This window comes from Elephas maximus, chromosome 3 (genome assembly GCF_024166365.1).
Source record: "Elephas maximus indicus isolate mEleMax1 chromosome 3, mEleMax1 primary haplotype, whole genome shotgun sequence".
NCBI lineage: Eukaryota > Metazoa > Chordata > Mammalia > Proboscidea > Elephantidae > Elephas > Elephas maximus.
Genome location: NC_064821.1, coordinates 148,044,163 through 148,070,744, shown reverse-complemented (window position 1 = coordinate 148,070,744; position 26,582 = coordinate 148,044,163). Strand labels below are relative to the sequence as shown.

General features: G+C 42.2%; 1 protein-coding gene across 1 annotated transcript in view; it reads right to left on the bottom strand.

Annotated features, from left to right (window-relative positions):
• ABCA4 (ATP binding cassette subfamily A member 4) overlaps positions 1-26,582 on the bottom strand; it is a 176,256-nt gene that overhangs the window by 110,436 nt on the left and 39,238 nt on the right. The window contains exons 6-7 of the mRNA XM_049879742.1: positions 25,672-25,869; positions 12,311-12,400 (exon numbers count right to left, since the gene is read on the bottom strand). Coding sequence (XP_049735699.1) covers positions 12,311-12,400; positions 25,672-25,869 — 288 coding nt within the window. The remainder of the gene's footprint in view (positions 1-12,310; positions 12,401-25,671; positions 25,870-26,582) is intronic.

Sequence of the window (26,582 nt, the reverse complement as noted above, 5' to 3'; positions counted from 1 at the left end):
ATTAAGAGAATTTGTAAAAAAACAAACCAAACTTACAAGAAAAATAGAGAGTCCTTCAGTTAGAGAACCAACAGCATCAGATAACAACTGGAGTCTAGCACACAGGACAGCATCAGCCAGATACCAACCTAGCTAAAGAACTCTCAATAATAAAACAAAGCTAAAAGACTTAAAACAGGGAAACAGAGATGGCAAAGTCAAAACAATAAAAGGGGAATAAACAGTTTATGTATAGAACTTTCAAATGGAGATCAAGTCAAAAACCAAAAAACCAAACCCAGTGCCGTCGAGTCGATTCCCACTAATAATGACCGTATAGTACAGAGTAGAACTGCCCCACAGAGTTTCCAAGGAGCGCCCAGTGGATTCGAACCTCTGACCCTTTGGTTAGCAGCTGTAGCACTTAACCACTACGCCACCAGGGTTTCCAGATGAGGTCAAAACAATATTAAGTAATAAAGGACTGTTTCAAACTAGAGAAGATAAGGGTAAATTTCAAGATAACCACAAAGAAAGTTAACAAATGTACTCATCAGAATAAAAAGGAAGAAAAACATAAAGATTCAGTAAACACAAAATCTAAATAATGAAACAAAAGAAAATCCACAAACAAAAGGAACTCAGCACCAGAGAGTAAGCGGAACAAAGAAAACATCAGCACCGCGAAAAAAAGCACAACAATATGACAACAATAAACTCATACCTATCAATAATCACACAGAATGTAAATGGTTTAAATGCACCGGTAAAGAGACAGAGAAAGGAGGAATGGATTGAAAAACAGGACCCATCAGTATGTTGTATACAAGAGACACACATTAGACACAAAGATAAAAATATATTAAAAATCAAAGGATGGAAAAAAATATATCAAGCAAATGGTAACCAAAAAAGGGCAGAAGTGGCAATACTAATCTCAGATAAAATAGACTTTAAGGCAAAATTAACCATAAAAGACTGGGAAGGACATTATATTGCAATTAAAGGGACAATCCACCAAGAAGACATAACCTTAATAAATATCTTTGCATCCAACGACAGGGCTCCAAAATACAAAAAACAAACTCTAACATCACTGAAAAGAGAAACAGACGGTTCCATAATAACGTAGGAGACTTCAACACACCACTCTCAGTAACGGACAGAACATCTAGAAAGAAACTCAACATGGACACAGAAGATCTAAAGGCCGAAATCAACCAAACCGACCTCATAGGCACATATAGAACACTCTACCTAACGGCACCAAAGTATACATTCTTTCCCAATGCACAGGGAGCATTCTCCAGAATAGGCCACATTTTAGGCCACAAAACAACCCTCAATAAATTCCAGAACATCAAAATAATACAAAGCACTCTCTCTGATCACAATGCCATAAAAGCAGAACTCAAAAACAGGAAGAGCAAGGAAAAAAAAAAATCAAATACATGGAAACTGAATAACACCTTGCTTAAAAACAACTGGGTAATAGAAGAAATCAAAGAGGTAATAAAAAATTTCCTATAATCAAATGAGAATGAAAACACACCATACCAAAACCTTTGGGACAAAAGCAAAGGCAGCTCTCAGTGGTCAATTTATAGCAATAAATGTGCACATCAAGAAAGAAGAATGGGATAATAAAAACATTAGCCCTACAACTCAAACAAATAGAAAGAGAACAGCAAAAGAAGTCCACAGCCACCAGGAGAATGGAACTCATAAATACTAGAGCAGAAATAAATGAAATAGAGAACAGAAAAACAATAGAAAGAATCAACAAGACCAAAAGTTAGTTCTTTGAAAAGATCAAAACAATTGACAAACCATTGGCCAAATTGACAAAAGAAAAGCAGAAGAGGAAGCAAATAAGCCAGATAAAAAATGAGATGGGGGACATCACAACATACCCAAGTGAAATAAAAAGGATCATAACAGAATACTATGAAAAACTGTACTTGAACAAATTTGAGAACCTAGAAGAAATGGACAAATTTCTAGAAACACACTACCTATCTAACCTAACACAAACTGAGATAGAAAATCTGAACAGACTCGTAACAAGAGAAGAGATCAAAGAGGAAATTAAAAAAAACTCTCAACAAAAAAAAAGCCCTGGCCAAATGACTTCACTGGAGAATTCTACCAAACATTCAGAGAGGAGCTCACACCAGTACTACTCAAACTGTTTCAGACCATAGAAAAGGAAGGAATACTCCCAAATTCATTCTATGAAGCCAGCATAAACCTGACACCAAAGCCAAGCAAAGACACCGTAAAAAAGAAAATTACAGACCAATATTGAGATGCAAAAACTTTGAGCAAAATTCTAGCTAATAGAATTCAGCATCATATCAAAAAGATAATACACATGACCAAGTGGGATTCGTACCAGGTATGCAAGGATGGTTCACCGTTAAAAAATCAATCAACATAATCCACCACATAAATAAAACAAAAGACTCACATGATCATCTCAATCAACACGGAAAAGGCATTTGATAAAGTCCAAAACCCATTCCTGATTAAAAACTCTCAGCAAAATTGGAAAAGGAGGGAAATTGCTGAACATATTAAAGGGCATCTACCAACAGCCAACATCATTCTCAACGGGAGAGGCTGAAAACATCCCACCTGAGAATGGGAATAAGACAAGGATTCCCTTTATCACCACTCTTATTTAACATTGTGCTGGAAGTCCTAGCTAGAGCAATAAGGCAAGAAAAAGAAAGGGTATCCAAATTGGAAAGGAAGAAAACTAACACTATTCCTCGATGATATGATCCTATACATAGAGAACTCCAAAGACTCCACAAGAAAACTACTAGAACTAAAAGAAAGATTCAGCAGAGTAGCCCGCACACCTTACTCCTTAAAGAGGTCTTTTGCAGCAGACTTGCCTGATGCATTGCATCCTTTGATTTCTTGACTGCTGCTTCCATGGATGTTGATTGTGGATCCAAGTAAAATGAAATCCTTGGTAACGTCAATCTTTTTTCCATTTATCATGATGTTGTGTGGATTTCTATTTTATGTTGAGGTGTAATCCATACTGAAGTCTATAGTCATTGATCTTCATCAGTAAGTGCTTCTTTACTTTCAGCAAGCAAGGTTGTGTCATCTGCATATCTCAGGCTGTTAATGAGTCTTCCTCCAATCCTGATGCCCCATCCTTCTTCATATAGTACAGCTTCTGGGATTATTTGCTTAGCATACAGATTGAATAAGTATGCCGAAAGGATACAACCCTGACGCACACCTTTCCTGCCTTTAAACCACACAGTGTCTCCTTGTTCTCTTTGAACAGCGCCTCTTTGTCTATGTACAGGTTCCTCACCCAGCACAAGTAAGTGTTCTGGTATTCCCATTCTTCGCGATGTTATCTGTAATTTGTTATGATCCACACAGTCAAATGCCTTTGCATAGTCAATAAAACACAGGTAAACATCTTTCTGGTATTCTCTGCTTTCAGTCAGGATCCATCTGACATCAGCAGTGATATCCCTGGTTCCACGTCCTCTTCTAAATCCTGCTTGAATTTCTGGCAGTTTTCTGTCAAAACACTTGTGCAGCTACTTTTGAATGATCTTCAGCAAAATTTTACTTAATATTAATGACATTGTTCAATCATTTCCACATTCGGTTGGATCACCTCTCTTTGGAATAAGCATAGATATGGATCTCTTCCAGGCAGTTGGCCAGGTAGCTGTCTTCCCTATTACTTGGCATAGACAAGTGAGTACTTCCAGCGCTGCAACATCTCAGTTAGTGTTTTCCATCAATTCCTGGAGCCAAAAAAAAAAAAAAATTTTTTTTTTTTTGTTTTCCTCCATTCCCTTCATTACAGCTTGGACCTCTTCCTACAGCACCATCAGTTCCTGATCATATGCTATCTCCTGAAATGGCTGAACACCCACCAAATTCTTTTTGGTAAAGTAACTCTGTGTATTCCTTCCATCTTCTTTTGATGCTTCCTTCGTCTTTTAGCATTTTCCCCATAGAATTCTTCAGTATTGCGACTTGAGGCTTGAATTCTTTCTTCAGTTCTTGCAGCTTGAGAAATGCCAAGCATGTCCTTCCCTTTTGGTTTTCTAACTCCAGGTCTTTGCACATGTCATTATAATACTTTACGCTGTCTTCTGGAGCTGCCATTTGAAATCTTCTGTTCACCTCTTTTACTTCATCATTTCTTCTATTTGCTTCAGCTACTTGACATTCAAGAGCAAATTTAAGAGTCTCTTCTGATACCCATTTTGGTCTTTTCTTTCTTTCCTGTTTTTTTAACGACCCCTTGCCTTCTTCATAGATGATGTCCTTGATGTCATTCCACGACTCGTCTGTTCTTTGGTTATTAGTGTTCAGTACATCAAATCTGTTCTTGAGATGGTCTCTAAACTCAAGTGAGATACCCTCAAGGTCATGGTTTGGCTCCCATGGGCTTGTTCTGATTTTCTTCAACTTCACCTTGAACTTGCATATGAGCAACTGATGATCTGTTCCGCAGCTGGCCCCTAGCCTTGTTCCAACTAATGATATTGAGTTTTTCCATTGTCTCTTTCTGTCTGTGGAAAGAAGTAGTTGTTAGTCTTGCAAAATTCTATCATGTGATCTCTGGCATAGTTTCTATCACCAAGGCCGTATTTTCCAACTACTGATCCTTCTTCTTTGTTTCCAACTTTTGCATTCTAATCACCAATAATTATCAACGCATCCTGATTGCATGTGTGATCAATTTCAGACTGCAGAAGCTGGTAAAAATCTTCAATTTCTTCATCTTTGGCCTTAGTGGTTGGTGGGTAAATTTGAATAATACTCGTATTAACTGGTCTTCCATATAGGTGTATGGATATCATCCTGTCACTGACAGTGTTGTACTTCAGGAAAGATCTTGAAATGTCCTTTTTGACAATGAATGCAATGCCATTCCTCTTCAAGTTGTCATTCTTGGCACAGTAGACCATATGATTGTCTGATTCAAAATGGCCAATACCAGTTCATTTCAGCTCACTAATGCCCAGGATATCGATGTTTGTGTGTTCCATTTCATTTTTGAAGATTCCCAGTTTTCCTAGAGTCATACTTCATACATTCCACATTCCAATTATTAATGGAAGTTTGCAGCTGTTTCTTCTCATTTTGAGTCTTGCCACCTCATCAAATAAAGGTCCTGAAAGCTTGAGTCCACTCACATCATTAAGGTCAACTCTACTTTGAGGAGGCAGCTTTTCCCCAGTCATCTTTTGAGGGCATTCCAACCTGAGGGGCTCATCTTCTGACACTGTATCAGACAACGTTCCACTGCTATTCAGAAGGTTTGCACTGGCTGGTTCTTTTCAGAAGTAGACCACGAGGTCCTTCTTTTAGTCTGTCTTAGCCTGGAAGCTCAGCTGAAACCTGTCCACCATGGCTGACCCTGCTGGTATGTGAATATTGGTGGCATAGCTTCCAGCATCACAGCAACATGCAGACTCCCACAATATGACAAACTGATAGACGCATGGGAGAAGGGCAACACTAGGGACCCTAATACATGGCATAGGTAGGATACGAACCATAATTAACAATGCACAAACACCAGAAGATAGACTAGGTAACCGGGAGCTCCTAAAAATTAAATACTTAATGCTCATCAAAAAACCACCAAAAGAGTAAAAAGAGGACATAGAGACTGGGAAAAATTTTTTAGCTATGACATATTCAAAAAGGGTCTATTCTCTAAAATCTATAAGATATTGCAATACCTCAACAACAAAAAGACAAATAATCCAATAAAAAAAATCAGCAAAGGATATGAACAGACCCTTCACCAAAGAAGACATTCAGGTGGCTAATAGACATACGAGGAAATGCTTGTGATCATTAGCCTTTAGACAAATGAAAACGAAAACTAAAACAAGATATCATTCCACCTTGACAATACTGGCACTCATTAAAAAACAAACAAAAAAACCCAGAAACTGGCAAACATTAGGGTGCAAGGAGATTGGAATGCTTATGCACTGCGGGTGGAAACATAAAATGGTACAACCATTGTGGAAAACGATATGAGGCTTCTTTAAAAAGGTAGAAATAGAAATACCATAAAACCCAGACCCAGTGCTGTTGGGTTGATTCCGACTCATAGTGACCCTATACGACAGAGTAGAACTGCCCCATTGAGTTTCCAAGGAGTGCCTGGCGGATTCGAACTGCCGACCCTTTGGTTAGCAGCACTTAACCACTACGCCACCAGGGTTTCCAGAAATACCATATGATCTAGCAATTCCACTCCTAGGAATATATCCTATAGAAATAAGAGCCGTCACACAAATAGACATATGCATACTCATGTTCATTGCAGCATTATTCACAACAGCAAAAAGATGCAAACAACCTAAGTGCCCATCAACAGATGAATGGATAAACAAATTATGGTACATACACACTACAGAATACTACACAATGATAAAGAACAATGACGAATCCATGAAACATCTCACAACATGGATGAATCTGGACGGCATTATGCTGAGTGAAATAAGTCAATCACAAAAGGACAAAGAATGAGACCACTATTACGAAAACTCAAGAAAAAGTTTACTCACAGAAAGAAACAATCTTTGATGGTTATGAGTGGGGGAGGGGCAGGAAATCATGACGTAGATAGTAGATAAGTGTTAACTTTGGTGAAGGGAAAGACAATACACATGCTGGGGAAGTCAGCACAACTTGACCAAGGCAAAGTCAGAGAAGCTTCACAGACATAACCAAACACCCTGAGGGACCAAGTTACTGGGGTGGGGGTCATCTAGGTCAACCGGCATACATAGTTCGTAAAGAAAACGTTCTACATCCTACTTTGGTGAGTAGTATCTGGGGTCTTAAAAACTTGCAAATGGCCACCTAAGATACATCTACTGGTCCCATCCTGTCCAGAACCAAGGAGAATGAAGAAAACCAAAGACACAGGTAAATATTAGTCCAAAGGACTAACAGACCACATGAACCACAGCCTCTACTAGCCTAAGCTCAGAAGAACTAGACAGTGCCCGGCTGCCAACCCCAGGCTGCTCTGGCGGAGATCACAATAGAGGGTCCTGGGCAGAGCAGGAGAAAAATTTAGAACAAAATTCAAATTTACACATACACACACACACAAAAGACCAGATTTACTGGTCTGACAGAGACTTGAAGAGAGCCCAAGATGGTGGTCCCTGGACCCCCTTTTAACTCGGAAGTGAAGCCACTCCCGAAGTTCACCCTTCAGCCAAAGATTAGACAGGTCTGTAAAACAAACAATAACACACTCGAGGAAAGTTCTTATTTCAATCACGTATATGATACCAAATGGACAATACCTGCCCAAAAGCAAAGATGAGAAGTCAGGAAGGGACAAGAAAAATGGACGAATGGGAACAGGGAACCCGGGATAGGGATGGGGAGGTGGTGACGCATCTCCGGGATTGCAACCAGTGTCGCAAAATGATTTGTGTATAAATTGTTGCATGAGAAATTAATTTGTTCTGTAAACTTTCACCTAAAACACACGCACACAAAAGTAATAAAAAAAAAATTCATATTCTCAGCAAGCCTTAACCCAGCTGTGAAAATAAACCTATTGCCATCTACTCAGGGACTAGGATAAACCTTAAAGAAAATCAGAGAGTGAACCCCAAGGCATTTTAATATTGCTTCTTTTCTCCCGGTTCCCTTTATTTGAACTCCTTGGGAATGCGTCCCTGGGGAGGTGCAGAGACTATTTCATCATTAGCCCATCCTTGGGTCCTGTTATCCCACTGAGATGGCAATACTGAAAAGAACTGTGAAATAACGTGATGGTGGAATGGTTCTGTACAAGAAAGACAAGGTCAGAGCAAATTTCTTTGGCCAAGTACTTTAGAATTTAGCTTCTTATATTTGGAAAATTATATTTTTATTAGTTTAATTATATCAAATGCAAATTCCTCCATTTTGCTGAAATGTGCGGTTTGCAGTTTCTTTTATTGTATGTGTGTGTGTGTGTGTATTCAAGCAAGTATAGAATAAATGAAAGTCTCCATCCCTGACAAAACACTTTTTAAATTCCACACCAAACTGAGAAGACGCTGGTGGTCTTTTCCTCTCCACATGAGTGGATGCCCAGGGCACTCACTGGACCTGTCCTTTGAAGGTAGACCCGTAATCCTAGACATTAAGTTGAGGGGTGCCACAGTTGCCAGTGTCTCAGCTCCCATAATGCCATTTGGCTATTCTTTGTTGTTTTTAGGTGCCGTCGAGTCGGTTCCGACTCATAGCGACCCTATGCACAACAGAACGAAACACTGCCTGGTCCTGCACCATCCTTACAATCATTGTTATGCTTGAGCTCATTGTTGCAGCCACTGTGTCAATCCACCTTGTTGAGGGTCTTCCGTTTTTCCGCTGACCCTGTACTTTGCCAAGTATGATGTCCTTCTCCAGGGACTCATCCCTCCTGACAACATGTCAAAGTATGTAAGACGCAGTCTCGCCATCCTTGCTTCTAAGGAGCATTCTGGTTGCACTTCTTCCAAGACAGATTTGTTCGTTCTTTTGGCAGTCCATGGTATATTCAATATTCTTCGCCAACACCACAATTCAAAGGCGTCAATTCTTCTTAGGTCTTCCTTATTCATTGTCTACCTTTCACGTGCACATGATGTGATTGAAAATACCATGGCTTGGGTCAGATGCAACTTAGTCATCAAGGTGACATCTTTGCTTTTCAACACTTTAAAGAAGTCCTTTGCAGCAGATTTGCCCAATGCAATGCATCTTTTGATTTCTTGACTGCTGCTTCCATGGCTGTTGATTGTGGATCCAATTAAAATGAAATCCTTGACAACCTCAATCTTTTCTCCATTTATCTTGATGTTGCTTATTGGTTCAGTTGTGAGGATTTTTGTTTTCTTTATGTTGAGGTGCAATCCATACTGAAGGCTGTGGTCTTTGATCTTCAGGCAAGGTTGTGTCATCTGCATAACGCAGGTTGTTAATGAGTCTTCCTTCAAACCTGATGCCCCGTTCTTCTTCCTATAGTCCAGCTTCTCGTATTATTTGCTCAGCACACAGATTGAATAGGTATGGTGAAAGGATACAACCCTGATGCAAACATTTCCTGACTTTAAATCAATCAGATTCCCCTTGTTCTGTCTGAACAACTGCCTCTTGATCTATGTAAAGGTTCCTCATGAGCACGATTAAGTGTTTGGGAATTCTCATTCTTTGCAATGTTATCCGTAGTTTGTTATGATCCACACAGTCGAATGCCTTTGCATAGTCAATAAAACACAGGTAAACCTCCTTCTGGTATTCTCTGCTTTCAGCCAGGATCCATCTGACATCAGCAATGATATTCCTGGTTCCACGTCCTCTTCTGAATCTGGCTTGAATTTCTGGCAGATACACTGCTGAAGCTGCTTTTGAATGATCTTCAGCAAAATTTTGCTTGCGTGTAATATTAATGATATTGTTCTATAATTTCCTCATTTGGTTGGATCACCCTTCTTGGGAGTAGGCATAAATATGGATCTCTTCCAGTCAGTTGGCCAGGAAGCTGTCTTCCATATTTCTTGGCATAGGCAAGTGAGCACCTCCAGCGCTGCATCTGTTTGTTGAAACATCTCAATTGATATCCCATCAATTCCTGGAGCCTTGTTTTTCGCCAATGCCTTCAGAGCAGCTTGGACTTCTTCCTTCAGTACTATCAGTTCCTGATCATATGCCACCTCTTGAAATGATTGAACATTGACTAGTTCTTTTTCGTATAATGACTCTGTATATTCCTTCCATCTTCTTTTGATGCTTCCTGCTTAGTTTAATATTTTCCCCATAGAATCCTTCACTATTGCAACTCAAGGCTTGAATTTCTTCTTCAGTTCTTTCAGCTTGAGAAATGCCAAGTGTTTTCCTCCCTTTTGGTTTTCTATCTCCAGCTCTTTGCACATGTCATTATAGCACTTTACTTTGTCTTCTCGAGCAGTCCTTTGAAATCTTCTGTTCAGTTCTTTTACTTCATCATTTCTGCGTTTTGCTTTAGCTGCTTGACATTCGAGAGCAAGTTTCAGAGTCTCCTCTGACATCCATCTTGGTCTTTTCTTTCTTTCCTCTCTTTTCAGTGACCTCTTACTTTCTTCATGGATGATGTCCTTGATGTCATTCCACAACTCGTCTGGTCTTCAGTCACTAGCGTTCAACACGTCAAATCTATTCTTGAGATGGCCTCTAAATTCAGGTGGGATATACTCAAGGTCATATTTTGGGTCTCATGGACTTGCTCTGATTTTCTTCAGTTTCAGCTTCAACTTGCATGTGAGCAATTGACGGTCTGTTCCACAGTCAACCCCTGGCCTTGTTCTGACCACGTGTCGGTCAGTTTGTGGTACTGTGGGGGCTTGCGTGTTGCTGTGATGCTGGAAGCTATGCCACCGGTATTCAGATACCAGCAGGGTCACCCATGGAGGACAGGTTTCAGCTGAGCTTCCAGACTAAGACAGACTAGGAAGAAGGACCCGGCAGTCTACTGAAAAGCATTAGCCAGTGAAAACCTTATGAATAGCAGCGGAACATATGCTTTGGGCAGAAATAAAAAATAATAACAATGTCGTTTTTATCCCCTAAAAACACCACTTATTACTCATTCTCAAAGGCGCTTGGGAATTTTAAAAACCAACAGGGTTCAATCAGGTGAGACTGAAAACAGTTCTCCTACTGCAGTAAGGGGTATTTATCTCTCATCCCTCTCTTTGTCCATATACCAACACTTGCCCTCTGAAACTGACAAGCACCATGCAGAATCCACACAGTGAGTCAAGCCTGTAATCACAGTCTATGCTTCGATAGTAAAGTCAGCATCTCAAATTGCTTCAACAACAGTGGGTCTTATGACAGCCTTGTAAGGGGTTACTACCATTATTATGTTGCTCATTTAATCAAAGCACTCAGAGATGAAGGAGCTGTTCCAAGATCAAATGGTCTAGTATCAACTAATATAAACTGGGCCACCTGCTCTAGCCTAGTTCACAAATGCTTAGACTTGCCATCTAAACAGGCAAGGAAACTTCTGGAAGCCCCACATGGAATTAAGAGCATTGATAGGCTTTGGAGATTTTTTTTTTTTAACATTCTCTCTCATTTTCAACCTTACTATACTGATATGAATTTTTAAAATGCTCATGAAGTAAAGAATATTAAACAGAGACTCTCAGTGCAGCAGGCTGACATCAGGACAACAGGCCCTTCTCTGACTTTCTCTGCACAGCAGTGCTCACACTCGCTCTGTGCAGGCTTAGCTTAGAATTACGAAGACAGATCCCAATCATGCATTTTTTCCAGGTCTGCTAAGCTGAAGTCAGCTAGGAATACTGGAGGGTGAAAAAGTTTGAGGAAAATCATGTCATCCCTACGTCTCCCTTTTATAACACTCATCATAATATGGTGCCTGTAAGCATATTTGTTGTTGTTGTTTGCTTCTGTTGAGTTGGCCCCCAACTCACGGCAATTCCATGCAATAGACTGTTGTGATCCATAGAATTTCATTCGTTGATTCAGAAGTAGATTGCCAGGCCTTTCTTCCTAGTCTGTCTTAGTCTAGAAGCTCTGTCAAAACCTGTTCAGAATCATAGCAACACACAAACCTTGGATGCACATGAGGTGCACTGGCCGGGAACCAAACCCAGGCCTCCCACGTGGAAGGTGAGAATTGTACCGCTGAACGACTACTACCCTGAAGCGCTACGTAAGTAGTGTTGTTGTTGTTATTAGATGTTGTTGAGTTGATTTCCACTCACAGCAACCCCATGTGACTGATTAGAACTGCCCCATAGAGTTTTCTAGTTTATAATCTTTACAGGAGCAGATTGCTGGATCTTTCTCCCACGGAGTTGCTGGATGGGTTCAAACTGCCAACTTTTTGGTTAGCAGCCAACTGTTTAACCATTGTACCACCAGGGCTTCTCCTATTGTTATTATTATTTGTGGTATGTATCTATGTGTGTTTTAAGAGCATGACAGAATAAAGGACCACTTCAGTACTGGAAAGACTTAGATTCAATCGCAGGGCCACTGGTAATTTGCGCCATGTCAGGCAAGTTGCATATTTCCAGCGGCATTTCTTCCTAGGTATGAAATTAGAAAGATGGTTCCTTTCTTTTTGCCTCCTACACAGGAGCACAGATAATTTAGGACATGAGCAGGTGTTTTAAAATTGCTAGATGGAAAGTCCACATGTATTTCTCCTTGAACAGGTTTCAAGTACAATTAAATCATTTAAGTGTGGTCAAATTGTGGAAAGATATAATGAAATTGTAATGACCATCATCAAGCCACTTACCTCTTGAATTCTTGGAGACATATCAGATAATATTCTTCCCCAGGATCTCAGATCGATACCTTGAGAACTGCTGTCTAGGAGCGTGGGAAGCTGTAATTGATAGTAAAAAATATTTTAAAATTTATCTGTATAGTTATATGTGCACACATAGGCGCTATCTGATCTCCTGTATGTTTGAAAAACATTTCCTCCTTTCTGATCACAGAACCTTTTCTGCAAGATTGCTTCCAGAAACAAAATTCTTTTATCTAATTGAGAAAATCAAAGGGGCTTATTCCAAGTCACCCTGCTGAGCTAGTCAATCACAAATAGTTTCATGGTGACATTAAATACGCCAAAGTGATTCTGATTGCTGGTTCAGAGCCACCAAACAAGACTCCTGGAGGAAGGAAAACAGAGCACAGCTGTCGGAGTGCAGAGGAAGGCTGCAAGCCGAGAGCCCATCTGTTCACTTTGTAGACACTACCGTTTCCTCAGCATTGCTCATGTCTTTGCTCCCTTTGTGTTCTTTTCAGGCAGGTTGTGTCTTTTCCTCTCTTCAGAATGACTCTCTTATGGGAGATCTGGTCAGTTACATCACCTTTTTAATTTTTCATATTATAATTTTATCATATATATTTTAATATTATATCTTAATATTATAAAATGTATGAATATATTTAATATTATATTAATTATAACATAACATTTATTAATACAATTTACTATCATACTATTATAATTTTAATAAGTTATTTATTTGTTCTGATGAAAATATACACAACAAAAGATAGAACACTTCAACGATTTCTACTATAGGGTCGCTATGAGTCGGAATCGACTCGGTGGCAGTGGGTTTGGTGGGTGAGTGAACCATCCAGTGACACTGTTTACATTCTTCAAGTTGTGTCACCTTTCTTGACAACGTTTTCCAAACGACTTCACCATCATTAACACAAACTCACTGCCCCCTAAGCTTCTTGTTTATCCTTTTGAGCTGCTGTTGTCAATTTTCATCACGTATAGGTAATTCTTTAAAAGAGTATAACACTTAATGCAGACAACCCTTCCTAATTAGGCCAAACTATTATTTGGTTCAAAGATGACTTCGGGGGTTAATTTTGGTTCAAAGTCTAATGATTTCCTCAGGGTAACAGTCTTAGGGAGCTCATCCAGCCTCAATGGCTCCAGAAAGTCTGGATTCCATGAGAATTTGATATCTGCATTTCCCCCCTTTTGATCAGGATTCTTCTACAGGATCCTTGATCTAAATATTCAGTATTGGTAGCTGGGCACCATTCAGTTCTTCTGGTCTCATGGCAAAAGAGGCATTTGTTCGTGGAAGCGATTAGACACCTATTCCATTTCTTCTATAGATTCCCGATCCTCCTTCTTCCTCTGTTACTCTGGTATATCACACTTCTTTTAAAGCAGCTGCTAGCAGGAGCCAGAAAGAAGTTCCTTTTTAGATTCTCTAATTGACAGAAGTATTCTGGTGGCCCCAGGCCCATGAAACACTACCTAACTCTTTGTACATTTTCCACCTTGGCTGGCAACATGGAAGCCTATCAAGCTTCCTGGCTCCAAGCCCCAGAGCCTGATGTGAACACCTTGTTTACCAGGAACCAGAGTTCAAGTCCTAATTGAATGACTTCATTCTTCATTGTTTCAAAACTGATTGAAGCATTGATTGCATGAGCGCCTGTTAGGCCTGATTTCTAAGTGTTAAGGCAGTGGCTTTCAAACACAAATGAGCATCAGAATCAGGTGTCAAAATCTGCATTTTAACAAACTCAACTTGCAATTCTGATTCAAGTATTTTTGGACCATCAGCCACAAACCTAGGCTTTTTATTTGTCCTACAGTTTCCCTAGATGACTGTTGGACTGGTGCAGCTCGCGGCAAAACTAAGCAGTACAATTAGTCTCTGAGCAACCCAGCCTCCCATTTCTAGCTGTGCAGTCGTGCTCCTTTTCTTCCTGTTGAAGTTGCAGGGACTCTCGCATTCCCTCTGATCCTAAAGTCTCAGAATAAACTAAGTACACTCAATTCTCATTATTCACTGTAGTTATGTTTTATAAAGTCACTGCAACACTGAATTAGCAAATACTAAACCATTACTGAGGGGCCCTGGTGGTGCAGTGGTTAAAGCTTGACTTGTTAACTAAACACCTCAGCAGTGTGAATTCACCAGCCACTCCTTGGAAACCCTATGGGGCAGTTCTACTCTGTCCTGTAGGGTCATTATGAGTCAGAATCAACGGACAGCAATGGGTTTGGTTTGGTTCGTTTAAGCCATTACCCCTAGGGGAAACATAAAAAAAAACAAACCAAACCCAATGCCTTCGAGTTGATTCTGACTCATAGCGACCCTACAGGACAGAGTAGAACCACCCCATAGAGTTTGCAAGGAACGCTTGGCGGATTCGAACTGCTGACCTCTTGGTTAGCAGCCGCAGAACTTAACCACTACGCCACCAGGGTAGGGTTAGGTTTCTGTGAGCCTCTGGTCAAAATATAGGGGTTTTTTTTTGGCTGTATTTTAAAAAAAATATATAACAGAAGTAATAGCTGCTTGCATATACAAGGTGCAAAGTAAAGGCTCTCCCTGCTATCTTTCCCACCCAACAAGGGGATCCACTGGTTTGCATCCTTCCAGAAGCACCAAGCTATTAATTTTATTTTTACAGCTTTTTCATCACTGACAATTCCACAGACCTCTGCATTTTGTCTACAGTTTGTATTTCAATCACATCAGCTTATATAGCAGGGTTTGTGGAACACCCTGGCTCAGACGGTGTTTTTGCTTTCCCTAAAGACTAACGTTCCCTGCAAGAATATGAAATCAGTCCCCGTATTTTTATCACCCTGTTGCCTAAAAGAGTCCTAATAAACCAATAACATGCAGCGTTAAGGAAGACTACTAGAGGAAGACAATCATTTATCCATTCCACCAACACTGACTGACTTATGTGCTAGGTTCCAGGTACAAAAACGAAATTGAGTTTGCATCTGTCTTCTCCACTTGACTGTAGGATCCAGGATGGCTGGAGACTTATCCGCAGCCGTGTCTGTTTCTCCATCCTCTCTCCTTTGAGAGAGCCTCCACAGACTCTATTCCCACTCTGACCTGGAGACTCCATCCATGTCAAATTCAACACATTGAAAAGCACCAGTCTCTCTATCCCTCTGTGTGTGTGTGTGTATGCATATGTATATGCATACACACACACACACATATACATACACATGTTTTTAAAAGGCTCTTAATTTTGATTTTGAAATCTTTTGGCTTTGAATAACTCTTTTAATGAATAACCAGATATGATTTCTCAGCAATCGTTGTGAATACTTAAAAATGTCTGTAAATGGGACAACCTGAACTATAAACTGGTTTTTGAATTTAAAATTTCATGAATACTAAATTTAACAATTAATAAAATTGAATAATATTACTTTGCTTAAACATTCAATTTAACACTTACAAATTTCAATTTCAAAGCTTTTTGTTTGTATTTCGGAGTAAAAAAAAAAAAAAGAAAAACTTAAAAAAGAAATTTAAATCTCAAAATTTTATAGGCCAGTGCAAAGCTTGCGGTCCTTAGATACTATGCCTATCACTTTAAAAACCCATGTTATCACTTTAGGGCCTAATAAATAAAATGGCCAGCCCCACACCATCCCTCGCATTCCAATACACCCCACCTCTATAGGCTAGAGTCAACTCATCTGTAACCATTTCACCTTCTCTAGAAAGTCCTCTCTCCACCGCCATACTGTCCCTGCTGTCCTTCCCCATGGCTTCGGTGACCCTCCTAGCTGCTCCAGTAATTCTCCATGCATCTATTTTCCACTTTCATATTGGTTTTCTATTATTTTCTAATGTATCTGTCTTTCCACCAGACTGTAAACTCATTAAGTACAGCAATGTGCATTATTTTGTTTTTATATCCTTGGAGCATGGTACACAAACCAAACTTGTTGCCATCGAGTCAATTCCGCCTCATAATGACCCTATAGGACAGAGTAGAACTGCCCCATTGGGTTTCCAAGAAACAGCTGGTAGATTTGAACAGCCAACCACTTGGTTAGCAGCTGAGCTTTTTAACCACTGTGCCACCAGGACCCCAACTGTATACAAACTCATTGCCATTGAGTTGATTCTGACTCGTAGTGACCCTAGAGGGCAGAGTAGAACTGCCCCACAGAGTTCCAAGGAGCACCTAGTAGATTCAAACGCCTAAGCTTTTAGTTAGCAGCCAAATGCTTAACCACTGAGCCAGCAGCGCCCCAACTGTACACAAACCCATTGCCGTCGAGTCAATTCCGACTCATAGTGACCCTATAGGACAGAGTAGAACTGCCCCATAGGGTTTCCAAGGAGTGGCTGTTGAATTTGAACTGCAAAACTTTTGGTTAGCAGCCGAGCTCTTAACCACTGCACCACCAGGGCCCCAATGGTACACAGCAGATGCTTCATAAATACTTGTTGTATTAATGAATAAGCTATGATCTAGTAGAAAAGAGTTTCCACAAAAGATGTCTGTACAAGGTATGATGGTGACTTAAAGGAGGGAGTGGTCAGTTCCCCTTGGGGCCAGGGAAGGTGACACTTGAACTGATGTCTGAAATAAGACAAGTTGATGATCTTGAGGGTGAGGGGAGTGTTTGTGGACAGAAGGGGAGGACCAGAAATTCCAGGTGGAGGGAGGAACATGATGAAAATCAGCAAGATAGTGACTAGAGAGATAGATAAGAACAAGACCAGGTATTTGGGGGAGAGGAAACAGGGAGAATAATACCTTAAGATGCATTTTTGTGTCTGGTTAACACTTAATTTTTTATCTTGTTAATAATTTAATCCTCATTCATCAAATATTTACTAAGCTCCAGCTATGTGCCTAGTACCATAGCTGCAATTTCTTTTCAGTGGAGATGTTAAATAATGAAGCTCTTGTACTAACACCTTCATTTTGGACACTACGCACGTCTCAGAATAGCGCCTGGTCTCTAGGTAGCCCTTCGTATGTGTCTGTTCACCAATTGTCTGACCGATGTTGCCATAAATTATAAAATAACTTTCCCAGGGCTCTCCTCTTCCTTTGGCTCCCTCCCCCATTATCTATTCAAATCCTTGTGAATTGTTTCTGCTAAAAGAATCGGAAGAGGCTGTAAGTTTATTTGAATGTGAAAACATTTCTGGAACAAAGGTTACAGACCAAAGTGGCAAGTATCATCATCGTCTCTCTCACACACACACGCACACCCCACAGCTGCTGATGCCGAACAAGTTCTCCTAATTGCCCAAACAACAGATAACCCTTTCACGTCACAACTGGGCTCAGCACTGCCCACCCAAGTCCAAGGTGTGATCAGACCTCTTAAAGAAGGTTGACGAAGTCGATGTCTAGAACGGGTTGTGGAAGTGATGTGTCTCTATCACCTCCCACCCACTGCAGTCGGTCTGAAGGGTTTCTGGGCCGTGATCCTGTACCTAAGAAATCAGTATATGCCTAGCCAGCAATCAAGGCAACTCTGGCCCCCGGAGGCCTTCATTTGGCCTCTCAGGGGGCAGAAAACATGGTCTCTCCTGTGCAATGTGGGTCCTTTTCTTAAGGCAGACTAAAAAATATCAAAAAAGCAAAACATAACAGTTGTCATGGAGTCAATTCCAACTCACGATGACCCCATGTGTTTTAGATTAGAACTGTGCTTTGCAGGGTTTTCAAAGGCTGGGATACTTTGTAAATAGATCACCAAGACTTTCTTCCAAGGCGCCTCTGGGTGGATTTGAAGTGGCAACCTTTCAGTTAGTAGCTGAGTGCTTTGCCATTTACACTACCAGAAACTAGCTCCTAAAAAAATCTTGTGGAGTAGTATCCAATGAGTTAATCAAACAGATATCACTCTACCATCACACAAAAGGAACATGTTCTTATGAACTGAATTTTTTGTTTTACTTTTTTTTTATTCAAAGAAGACAATCTGGGAAACAGCATTAATTTCTAAATTGACAATATACCTAACACAAGGGAAAACAGGTAGCCTCAAGTGAAAAGTAGAACCCTGGTGGCACAGTGGTTAAGAGTTTGGCTGCTAACCAAAGAGCTTGGCTGCTAACCAAAAGGTCGGCAGTTCGAATCCACCAGCCACTCCTTGGAAACTCTACAGGGCAAGTCTACTCTGTCCTATAGGGTCACCACAAGTCAGAATCCACAGGATGGCAATGGGTTTGGTTTTTTGGTTTTCAGGTTAAAAGTGTCTTTACGGGATGGCATGGCCTCTAGGAGCTGGTGGTAGGTTCTGCAGTGAGGGTTGAGCTGCTGTCTTGTGAGCACCCAGACCAGAGGTGAAGTGTAGATGAAGCTCTGGACAGACTGTGTGGGACCCTCTGTGTTCAGTCCTGGGCTGCTGCTACAGGAAACCCAGATTTATCCGGGAGGGAAGTTGTTGCTAGGCAATGGGGAGAATGTGGATTTGAAGCATGTTTGTTGCAACCTGACAGTTGTTAAGCATCAGATGAAAAGAGAGGAAGCTGGCTTCAGTGGTGTGGGGGCAGCTGGGAGGGGACACCCTGAGTACTAGGAAATGCGTCATGAATGGAGAATTCAGACTAAATCATTCAGAGGGGGAAAACGCCAAACTGTCTCTCCCCAAGAGGTCACAGAGACAAGCTGGCTCCCAGGCTGGAATGAACTGAGCGTCTGAATAAGAGGGTGGGCTCTGGGGTATGTGAACAGACGAGTTATGGGACTTTCTTTGGCTAAACAGAAACTAGGCCTTTTTCTCTTTGTGGTGACTTCAGTCCTGGCATTTGTGGTTGATGAAAGAAAAACGGAGTTTAGAATCTCGGAGCCGTGAAAAGTTCTCATTACACAGACCTGTCGCTAGTTCGCGGGGTCTGAGAATGTCCCACCTCAGAGGACATCTCTGGGAATGGGGCAACTAGGGGGTGACAGTGGCGCTCTCCACAAAGCAGTCATATCGTTGCTTTGGTAAAAGCAAAGATGCTTTTTGTTTCAAAGTGTTTTTCCATCTTAAAGTGAATTTCACTACAGTCCCATGAGAGATGTAGAAAGGGTCTTGTTACCTCGATTTTACATATGGGGGAGCTGAGATCCCTTTTAAATAACAGCGAGGTAAAGGCCATCCTGGAACCAGGATCCATCTCCTGAGCACAAGTGCAAAGATCTCCCTGCTGTCCAGTGGCTGCCCGCAACTCCTCTAACTATGGGTCCCACACTCAGGGTCAACGCTGGTCACCTCATAAAGAAAGTTAAAGAAGAATCTGGCTATCTATACCGAGAGCTTTTAGGAAAACACGCATGTTCCTGGAAGGTAGGAAAGAAATTTTACGGCAACAGCTTTTAACCTAGGGTCCAGCTTCGTCAGCACCATGACCTCCCCCAACCGGTGTGTCTGTGCAAACTTACATAGGGAAAAGCTTCAGAGTTGTTGTCAGATTCTCAGGGTAACCCTAATCCATAAAAAAGTTAAAACCTATTTTTCTGTACAGAATGAGAAATTTCAGAAGCTAAAATCCTTACTAAAATCAGTTTACTCTGAGGAGTGCCTGACGCCTAACACATTGGCTCTTCATCTATACTGAATAAAGGCCAGGACTCCAGGATCCACTGTTCTAGGTGGATAGCACCCTTCCCAGAGGGCTGCTCCTGTGCTAAGTGACTTTGGTTTGGACCTTTCAGTATTGTTTTTGCTAATGAGCATGGGTTTTACTGTTTGTACTATGTGCCCCAGCTACAGCAGTATCTGGCTTTCCAGACTGTCGGAATGACCTGTTTTTTTGTTTTTAAAACAGATTTTATTTTTTAGAGCACTTTATGTTTACAGAGAAATTGTGCAGAAAGTACAGAGTTCTCATATACCCATCTCCTGCCTGCACATTGTTTTTCTACCAACATCTTCCATTCCTGTGGTACATTTGTTAAAGCTGATGAATTTATATTGATATGTTAGTATTAACTAATGTCCATAGTTTACATTAAGGTTCACTCTGTGTTTTCACTCAAAACTCTTAAGGGTTTTGAGCCCCGGTTGGGCAGTGGTTAAGAGTCTGGCTGCTAACCAAAAGGTTGGCAGTTCAAATCCACCAGCTCCTCCTTGGAAACCCTATGGGGCAGTTCTACTCTATCCTACAGGGTTGCTAGGAGTTGGAATCGACTTGACGGCAACGGGTAAGGGTTTTGACGAACGCATAATACCATGTGTTCGCCATTTCAGTATCGTACGGAATCATTTTACCGCCCTAAAAATGCCCTGTGCTCCACCTATTCATCCCTCCCCCCATCTCCCTTCCCCTGAGTCCTCTGGCAGCCACTGATGTTTTCACTGTATCTATAGTGTTGCCTTTTCTAGAATGTTCTATTGTTGGAATTACACAGTATATCTTTTTCAGACGGGCTTCTCTATTTTTTTCTTTGCAAATCCATAAAAAGTCATCTGATCTATCCTGAAAATAAGCCCTGGCCTACTGCGTGCCCGGAGCCTAAAGGAAATCAAGGCAGGCCAGTGACAATCAAGCCCATGGGCCTCACGGACATTTAATAAACGTGGTTCCTCCACTCTATTGCCTTTTAATTTCTTCTTTATTGAAATCTCTTCACACAGGGATTTTTGAGTGTAATCGTCACATGTAGGCAGAACAAACACTCATGCTATAAATCAAATATGCTTGTGGTGGCTTAATAACTTTCAAAAACGGCTTGCTGACATAGTGTTGTTTTCCCCCCAAGGCCCTGCTGCTCCTTTGGTGCTCCTGGCATCTGGCACCAGTACTTTCTCTTCGCCCATTCCCAAACCTCTCATGCAGAAATGGGAGAAAGTTTTGAAAGTTCAAAGATTTGGAAATCGGGAAGAGAGAGGAAATCATGAAGCTAAGTCATTATGGGACCTCATTATAAATTCCTGGAGGCTTCGGGCTTTTTCAGAGGACTCTGGTGCGGCAATACCCATCAGAAAATTAAAACACACAGTCGAAATTTAACAAACTGCAATGAATGACCCCTGAGAGCAAAAAACCATGGGCGGCTCTCACTGGGCGGTGGGCAGTCCACCGTGCTTGTTCTCAAAGATTCCAGCATCCAGAGAGCAGAGCCAGGAACGAAGTGGAACACTTAAAGGAGCAGGACCCCCATGACCGAGTCCTTTCTTCCTCTAAACTCAATATCCGATCAGCACGGTAGTCAGACACGGGTAAAATGTAGTCAGAACAGTAAACACTACGATGCAGTTGTCGTTTAGGGAAAAGAAAGAAAGCTGAATCATGCCACACTGGAAATGTTTTGCAAAGGGGAAAATCGTGAGCCAACATGCCGGGGAGGCCAAATTTCCTCTATCAACATCCATTGAGGAGAGGGAAGGGGAGGGAAACTCAGATTTCCCAGCAGTGTGGCAGGTCTTGGCACCAGCCTCAGTTCCCCTGCCGAATTCCACAAATAAACATTCGAGGCAGAAGGGACAGATTTGCTTCTCAGCAAGATTTCAAAGCTGTGCTCCAGAGTCTGAGAGAAAACAGGAAGGATTGTCGTAGGAAGGAGAACAAGGAGGAGGGGCAGGCATGCTCTGGGCCAAATCAGATGGGAAACCTCCCAACCCCTCACCCGAAACTGACACACAGGGTTTTCTTCTTCTTCTTCTTCTTTTTTTTATGAGGTGTGAAATATTTCAGGTACTGTTGGCAGTAATGATACCTCAGGCCCAGGTCTGAGCTTCTAGGTTTCAAGCTGGGGGCGTTAATCCTGAAAAGGCCGCAGGTGAAGACCAGCTCCTTCAAGCTATTCAACCCACGTGAAACCAAGAGGGGCTAAATCTCAGATAAAATCCAGCCACCCGGCGTCTCGTTTCTTGCCCAAGCCACCTAGGTCACCCAGCATCCAATTCATGTGTGTGTGTGAGTGTGTGTGGGTGTATGTGAGCATATTATACAAGTGTGTGTGTCAATATGCATGAGTGTATGTGAACTATGTGTGTGTGAGTATGTGTGTATACCAGTGTGTGAGGGTATGTGTGAGGGTATGTGTAGGAAGGGGTATGTGAGTGTGTGTGTCTGCATGTGGGAGTGTAAGAATGTGTGTGTGTATGAGGGTGCGCGAGTACGAGCGTGCACGCATGTGAATGCATATGGGTGACTGTATGTGAGTTATGTGTGTGAGTGTACGTGCGTGTGAGTGAATGTATGGGGATGACTAGGGTGGAGTAAGGCCTTGGCTACTGCATTTGGATTATTTGAGGATGACAGCACTCATTTTTGATCTCCAAGGGGCTGAGGAAAAACACAGCTGGCCCCAGTTGGTGCTAACCCCCAACACTCCTCTCTGATTCTCCAAGCTCTGCAGGTTCCTGGGTTTCCGAGGCTGTACCCCCAGCCAACCACACCCCCAGCTCCTTACACAACGGGGGCAGGTGCTGTCACAGTGGTTTCCTGCGATTTTCCCTCTTTTCTCTGTTAATGCATTTCATACAACCTCATTTATACACTGGTGGAGTGGACAAGCATATGAGAAACAGCCCGGAAGAACAGAAGGCTCAGCTCTCTCCATGCTGGAGCTGAGCGTGGCTGCGCGCCAACCAGCTGCAATAACAGCCTCCCCAAGAGAGGCCCCTTTCCGTGGTCTCGGAGTAGCCCCTGCCTGGCTAATGCCCCTCTTCGTGGGTCTCGGAGGGTCTTGCCTGAGGCTTTCTGTCCTGCCTTGGGATAGTTTTTCTAAAAACACCAATATAATGGGTATAGGAAAAATTTAACCTAGAATTTCTTTTTGGCTTCTTTGTTATTAGTAATTAAAAAAAAAAAAAAAATTCCGTGCTCTGTCCATTTGCTTTTAAAAATACTAATGTCCAGCACGTACCCTAGAACAAGTGCATCAGAATCTCTGGGGATTAGGGCCAGGCGTCTGTAGTTTTTAAAAGCTTCCCAGGTGTTTACTGTGCAGCCAAGGCTGAGAACCATTGCTGGGGAGGGGATGCGGTGTTGTTAGTGTTGGTATTTCCTAGTGCGCTGCTGTGAGATGGCCCCTTTACTTATCTCTGGTCAATCCGTGAATTCAATGGGGCGCAAGGCAAGGTCTGGCGTCCTGATTGGAGCCTCCGCCCCAGCACTGCTTCTGGAGCATAGTAGGTACCCTGTTCATGACTGAGCGCCTGGACACACGTGCTTGGCAAGCACACAGGACCCATCTGAGATCAGCGAGGGCGACCAGCCAAAGTTATGTCCTGGTTTCTGAACTCCAGCACTTGCCAAGCAGCCTGTGGCTCTCAGACTTTTCTGTCCTTCTTTTCTGATAAATAAACATTCTGAAGCCAGTGCCCTGAGTTTTGGGTCCAGTCCCTAAGGAAAAGTTTTGCCCAGGTGCCCCTTTACCATGTCACATCCAGAACTATACCCCAGAATCCGTGGTCATGCCCCAGAAGGTAAATTTACCTATACTGGTGCCAAGGTGCTTCAAGAAGAGAAGCAGGGCCCTCCCCACTTCCTAACAACCAGAGGATTGCAGGTCATGGGTGCCTGGGCAGCCTGGGCCCCCTGCCTCTAGAGCGAGGGTGCACAGACATTATCCATTCTGCCCCACATGTGGGTACGAGACCCTGCCATGCCTGACAGGGAACCTCCAACGACTCTCCAGACACAAATTCTGGTCTCCTAGCTGTATTCAGCCAACCAGAACAAATGCCCAGAATTATTGCCTTATTCTTCTGTCTTGTTCTAAAAACAAACCAAGAAGTGTTTCTAAATTCTAGCTCCTCTTGAAACCTTGGACAGAAATGTCTGGCCCGTGTGGCTTTTTCTTCTCCCTATAGCATGCAGAGCTGAGAAACATTTTCTGGGTTCCTGGGCTCTCAGGGGTGGTGGCATCCACAGGCCCTGACTGACCCTCTGACCGGCTCCGGAGGCCCAGCCTGATGAGCTGAGGAAAGTCACAGTTTGTGTGGCTCAAGCAATAAAACACGTACAGGAGAGAAAAGAAAATGTCATAGTTTGAAAGGAATTAAGTGTTAACTGCTGAAAACTGTGTTGTTGTTAGGTGCCAACGAGCCATTTCTGACTCATAGAAACCCCACGTTCGACAGAACAAAACACTGTCCTGTCCTGCACCTTCCTCACAATCATTGCTATGTTCGAGCCCATCCTTGTAGCCACTGTGTCAATCCATCTTGTCGAGGGCTTTCCTTTTTTGCTGACCCCTGTACCTTACATAGCATGATGTACTTCTCCAGGGACTTGTCCCTCCCGATAATATGTCCAAAGTACGTCTCTCCATCTTCACTTCCAAAACTGTGGGGTCTTGTTTTATTTTGTTTTTTATAAGCCTTCAACTTGCTTTTTAAGATAAACTGAGAGAGAGGGACCATACAAAAGACAAAACACAATTTCCTCAACCAAGTTCTCAGTGACTGACTCCCCACAACATACTTCCAGAAATTAAAATGTAGGCAAAAGAAAAACATAAACACACACACCATAAAGTACTAGTACCTTCTCTGACAGAATCTAGCCTACAGTTACCTCCATCACAATTGCTACGGTAACAGGACAGACTCTGGGAGGGCCCAGGCTTCCTGAACCACAGTCTCCAAGGGCTGGTATCTGGAATTTTTATCTTCTACCAGCAACCTTGATGATTCTGATGCACTCTGAGGTTAGAGAACTGCTGTTCTCAACTTCCTTTATATCATCTTCTCTCATCTTATCCTTTTAGGAAAAGGAGGCGATATTATCAGGTCCCAAGCAGTCTGTCTAGGATACAGTTCTGGAACAGACAGCTGAGCTAGGTCAAGGCTTTCCAAAAACTTTTGAGACTATGAAACTTTTTTCGGTTACTTTTTCTGTCAAGAAACAGCAACTTGTTGCTTGAGTCTGGACCCAGAGCAGGGAATGTGAAGCTCTCATTTACTGTAATCTATTAAATGTTTTGCATGTTTTTTTTTCTCATGTATCTTTTCCTACGACTCTTTAAAGTACAGCATAATATTTGTTTTAAAGATGAGTAAATGTGGCTTGGAAAGGTTAACTATACCGTCCAATATCACCTAGGTAAGAGTCAAACCCAGGGCTTCTTCCTCTACCACGCTGCTCGAGCTGGTGGAGAGGATTTCTCCCATGTTTGGAATGGACACAAACTCTCCACAATTACATGCCTGATGGCGAACCTAATGGTGACTCCTGAGTCCCTGGGCCACTGATCTAGAAATACCATTGGTCAGGATTCCTTAGGCCTTAGGAGCCTGGAGCTTCTTTGTAGATTGTCCTGAATGCCAGGCTCACACCCTGCCCAACTGTCAATCCATGGATCCCTGATGATCTGACAATAGGCCTTCTATCCCGTGGAATGACCTACCAAGGACAAGCAGCTAAACATCCCCCTTACCACACGGAAGAGCTTGAAGAAGTCCACGTTGGCATACAGAGTGTCTTCCATCCACTGTAGGGTTCCCTGGGACAGGGAACACAGGGCATCACGCACCGTCTGTGCCCCACGATGCTGGCTGAAGATGATGAAGCGCTCCAGGAGAGCCTTGCTGCAGGCAATGTCCTTCAGCACCAAATCTGGGACTCCGTGAGCAAACTGCAGAGAGGAGAGGCAATGTTAGAAACCTCCTTGTGATAGGCAGAATACCAGCCCCCTTCCAGGAAGATGTCCACATCCTAGCACATGGAACATGGCAAGAGGGAATGGAGATTTCAGATAAAATTAAGGTTGCTAATTAGCTGACTTTAAAATAAGCAGATTATTTTGGATTTCTGAGTAGATCCAATTTAATCACAAAGGTCCTTAAATGTGGAAGGAGGAGGCAGAAGAGAACATGCCACAGTAAGGTGGTGCAAGAATGACTGGACTGGTCACTGCTGACCTTGAAGATGTCCTCCAAGAAATGCAGACAGACTCTAGAAGCTAGAAAAGGCAAGAAAACTGATTCTCCTCTAGAGCCTCTGGAAAGGAACACAGCCCTGCTAACACCTTGATTTTGGATATCTGACCTCCAGAACCAAACCAAACCCATTGCCATCAAGTCCATTCTGATTCATAGTGATCCTGTAGGACAGAATAGAACTGTCCCATAGGGTTTCCAAGGCTATAGTCTTTATGCAAGCAGACTGTTATGTTTTTCACCCTGGAGCAGCTAGTGGGTTCAATCTGCCGATCCCTGGGTTAGCAGCCAAGCGCTTAACTACTGCACCATCAGGGTTCCTTTCCAGAACTATAAGATAATAGATTTGAATTGTTTTAAGCTACCGAGTTCGCGTAATTTGTTATAGCAGCAATAGGAAGCTAATATA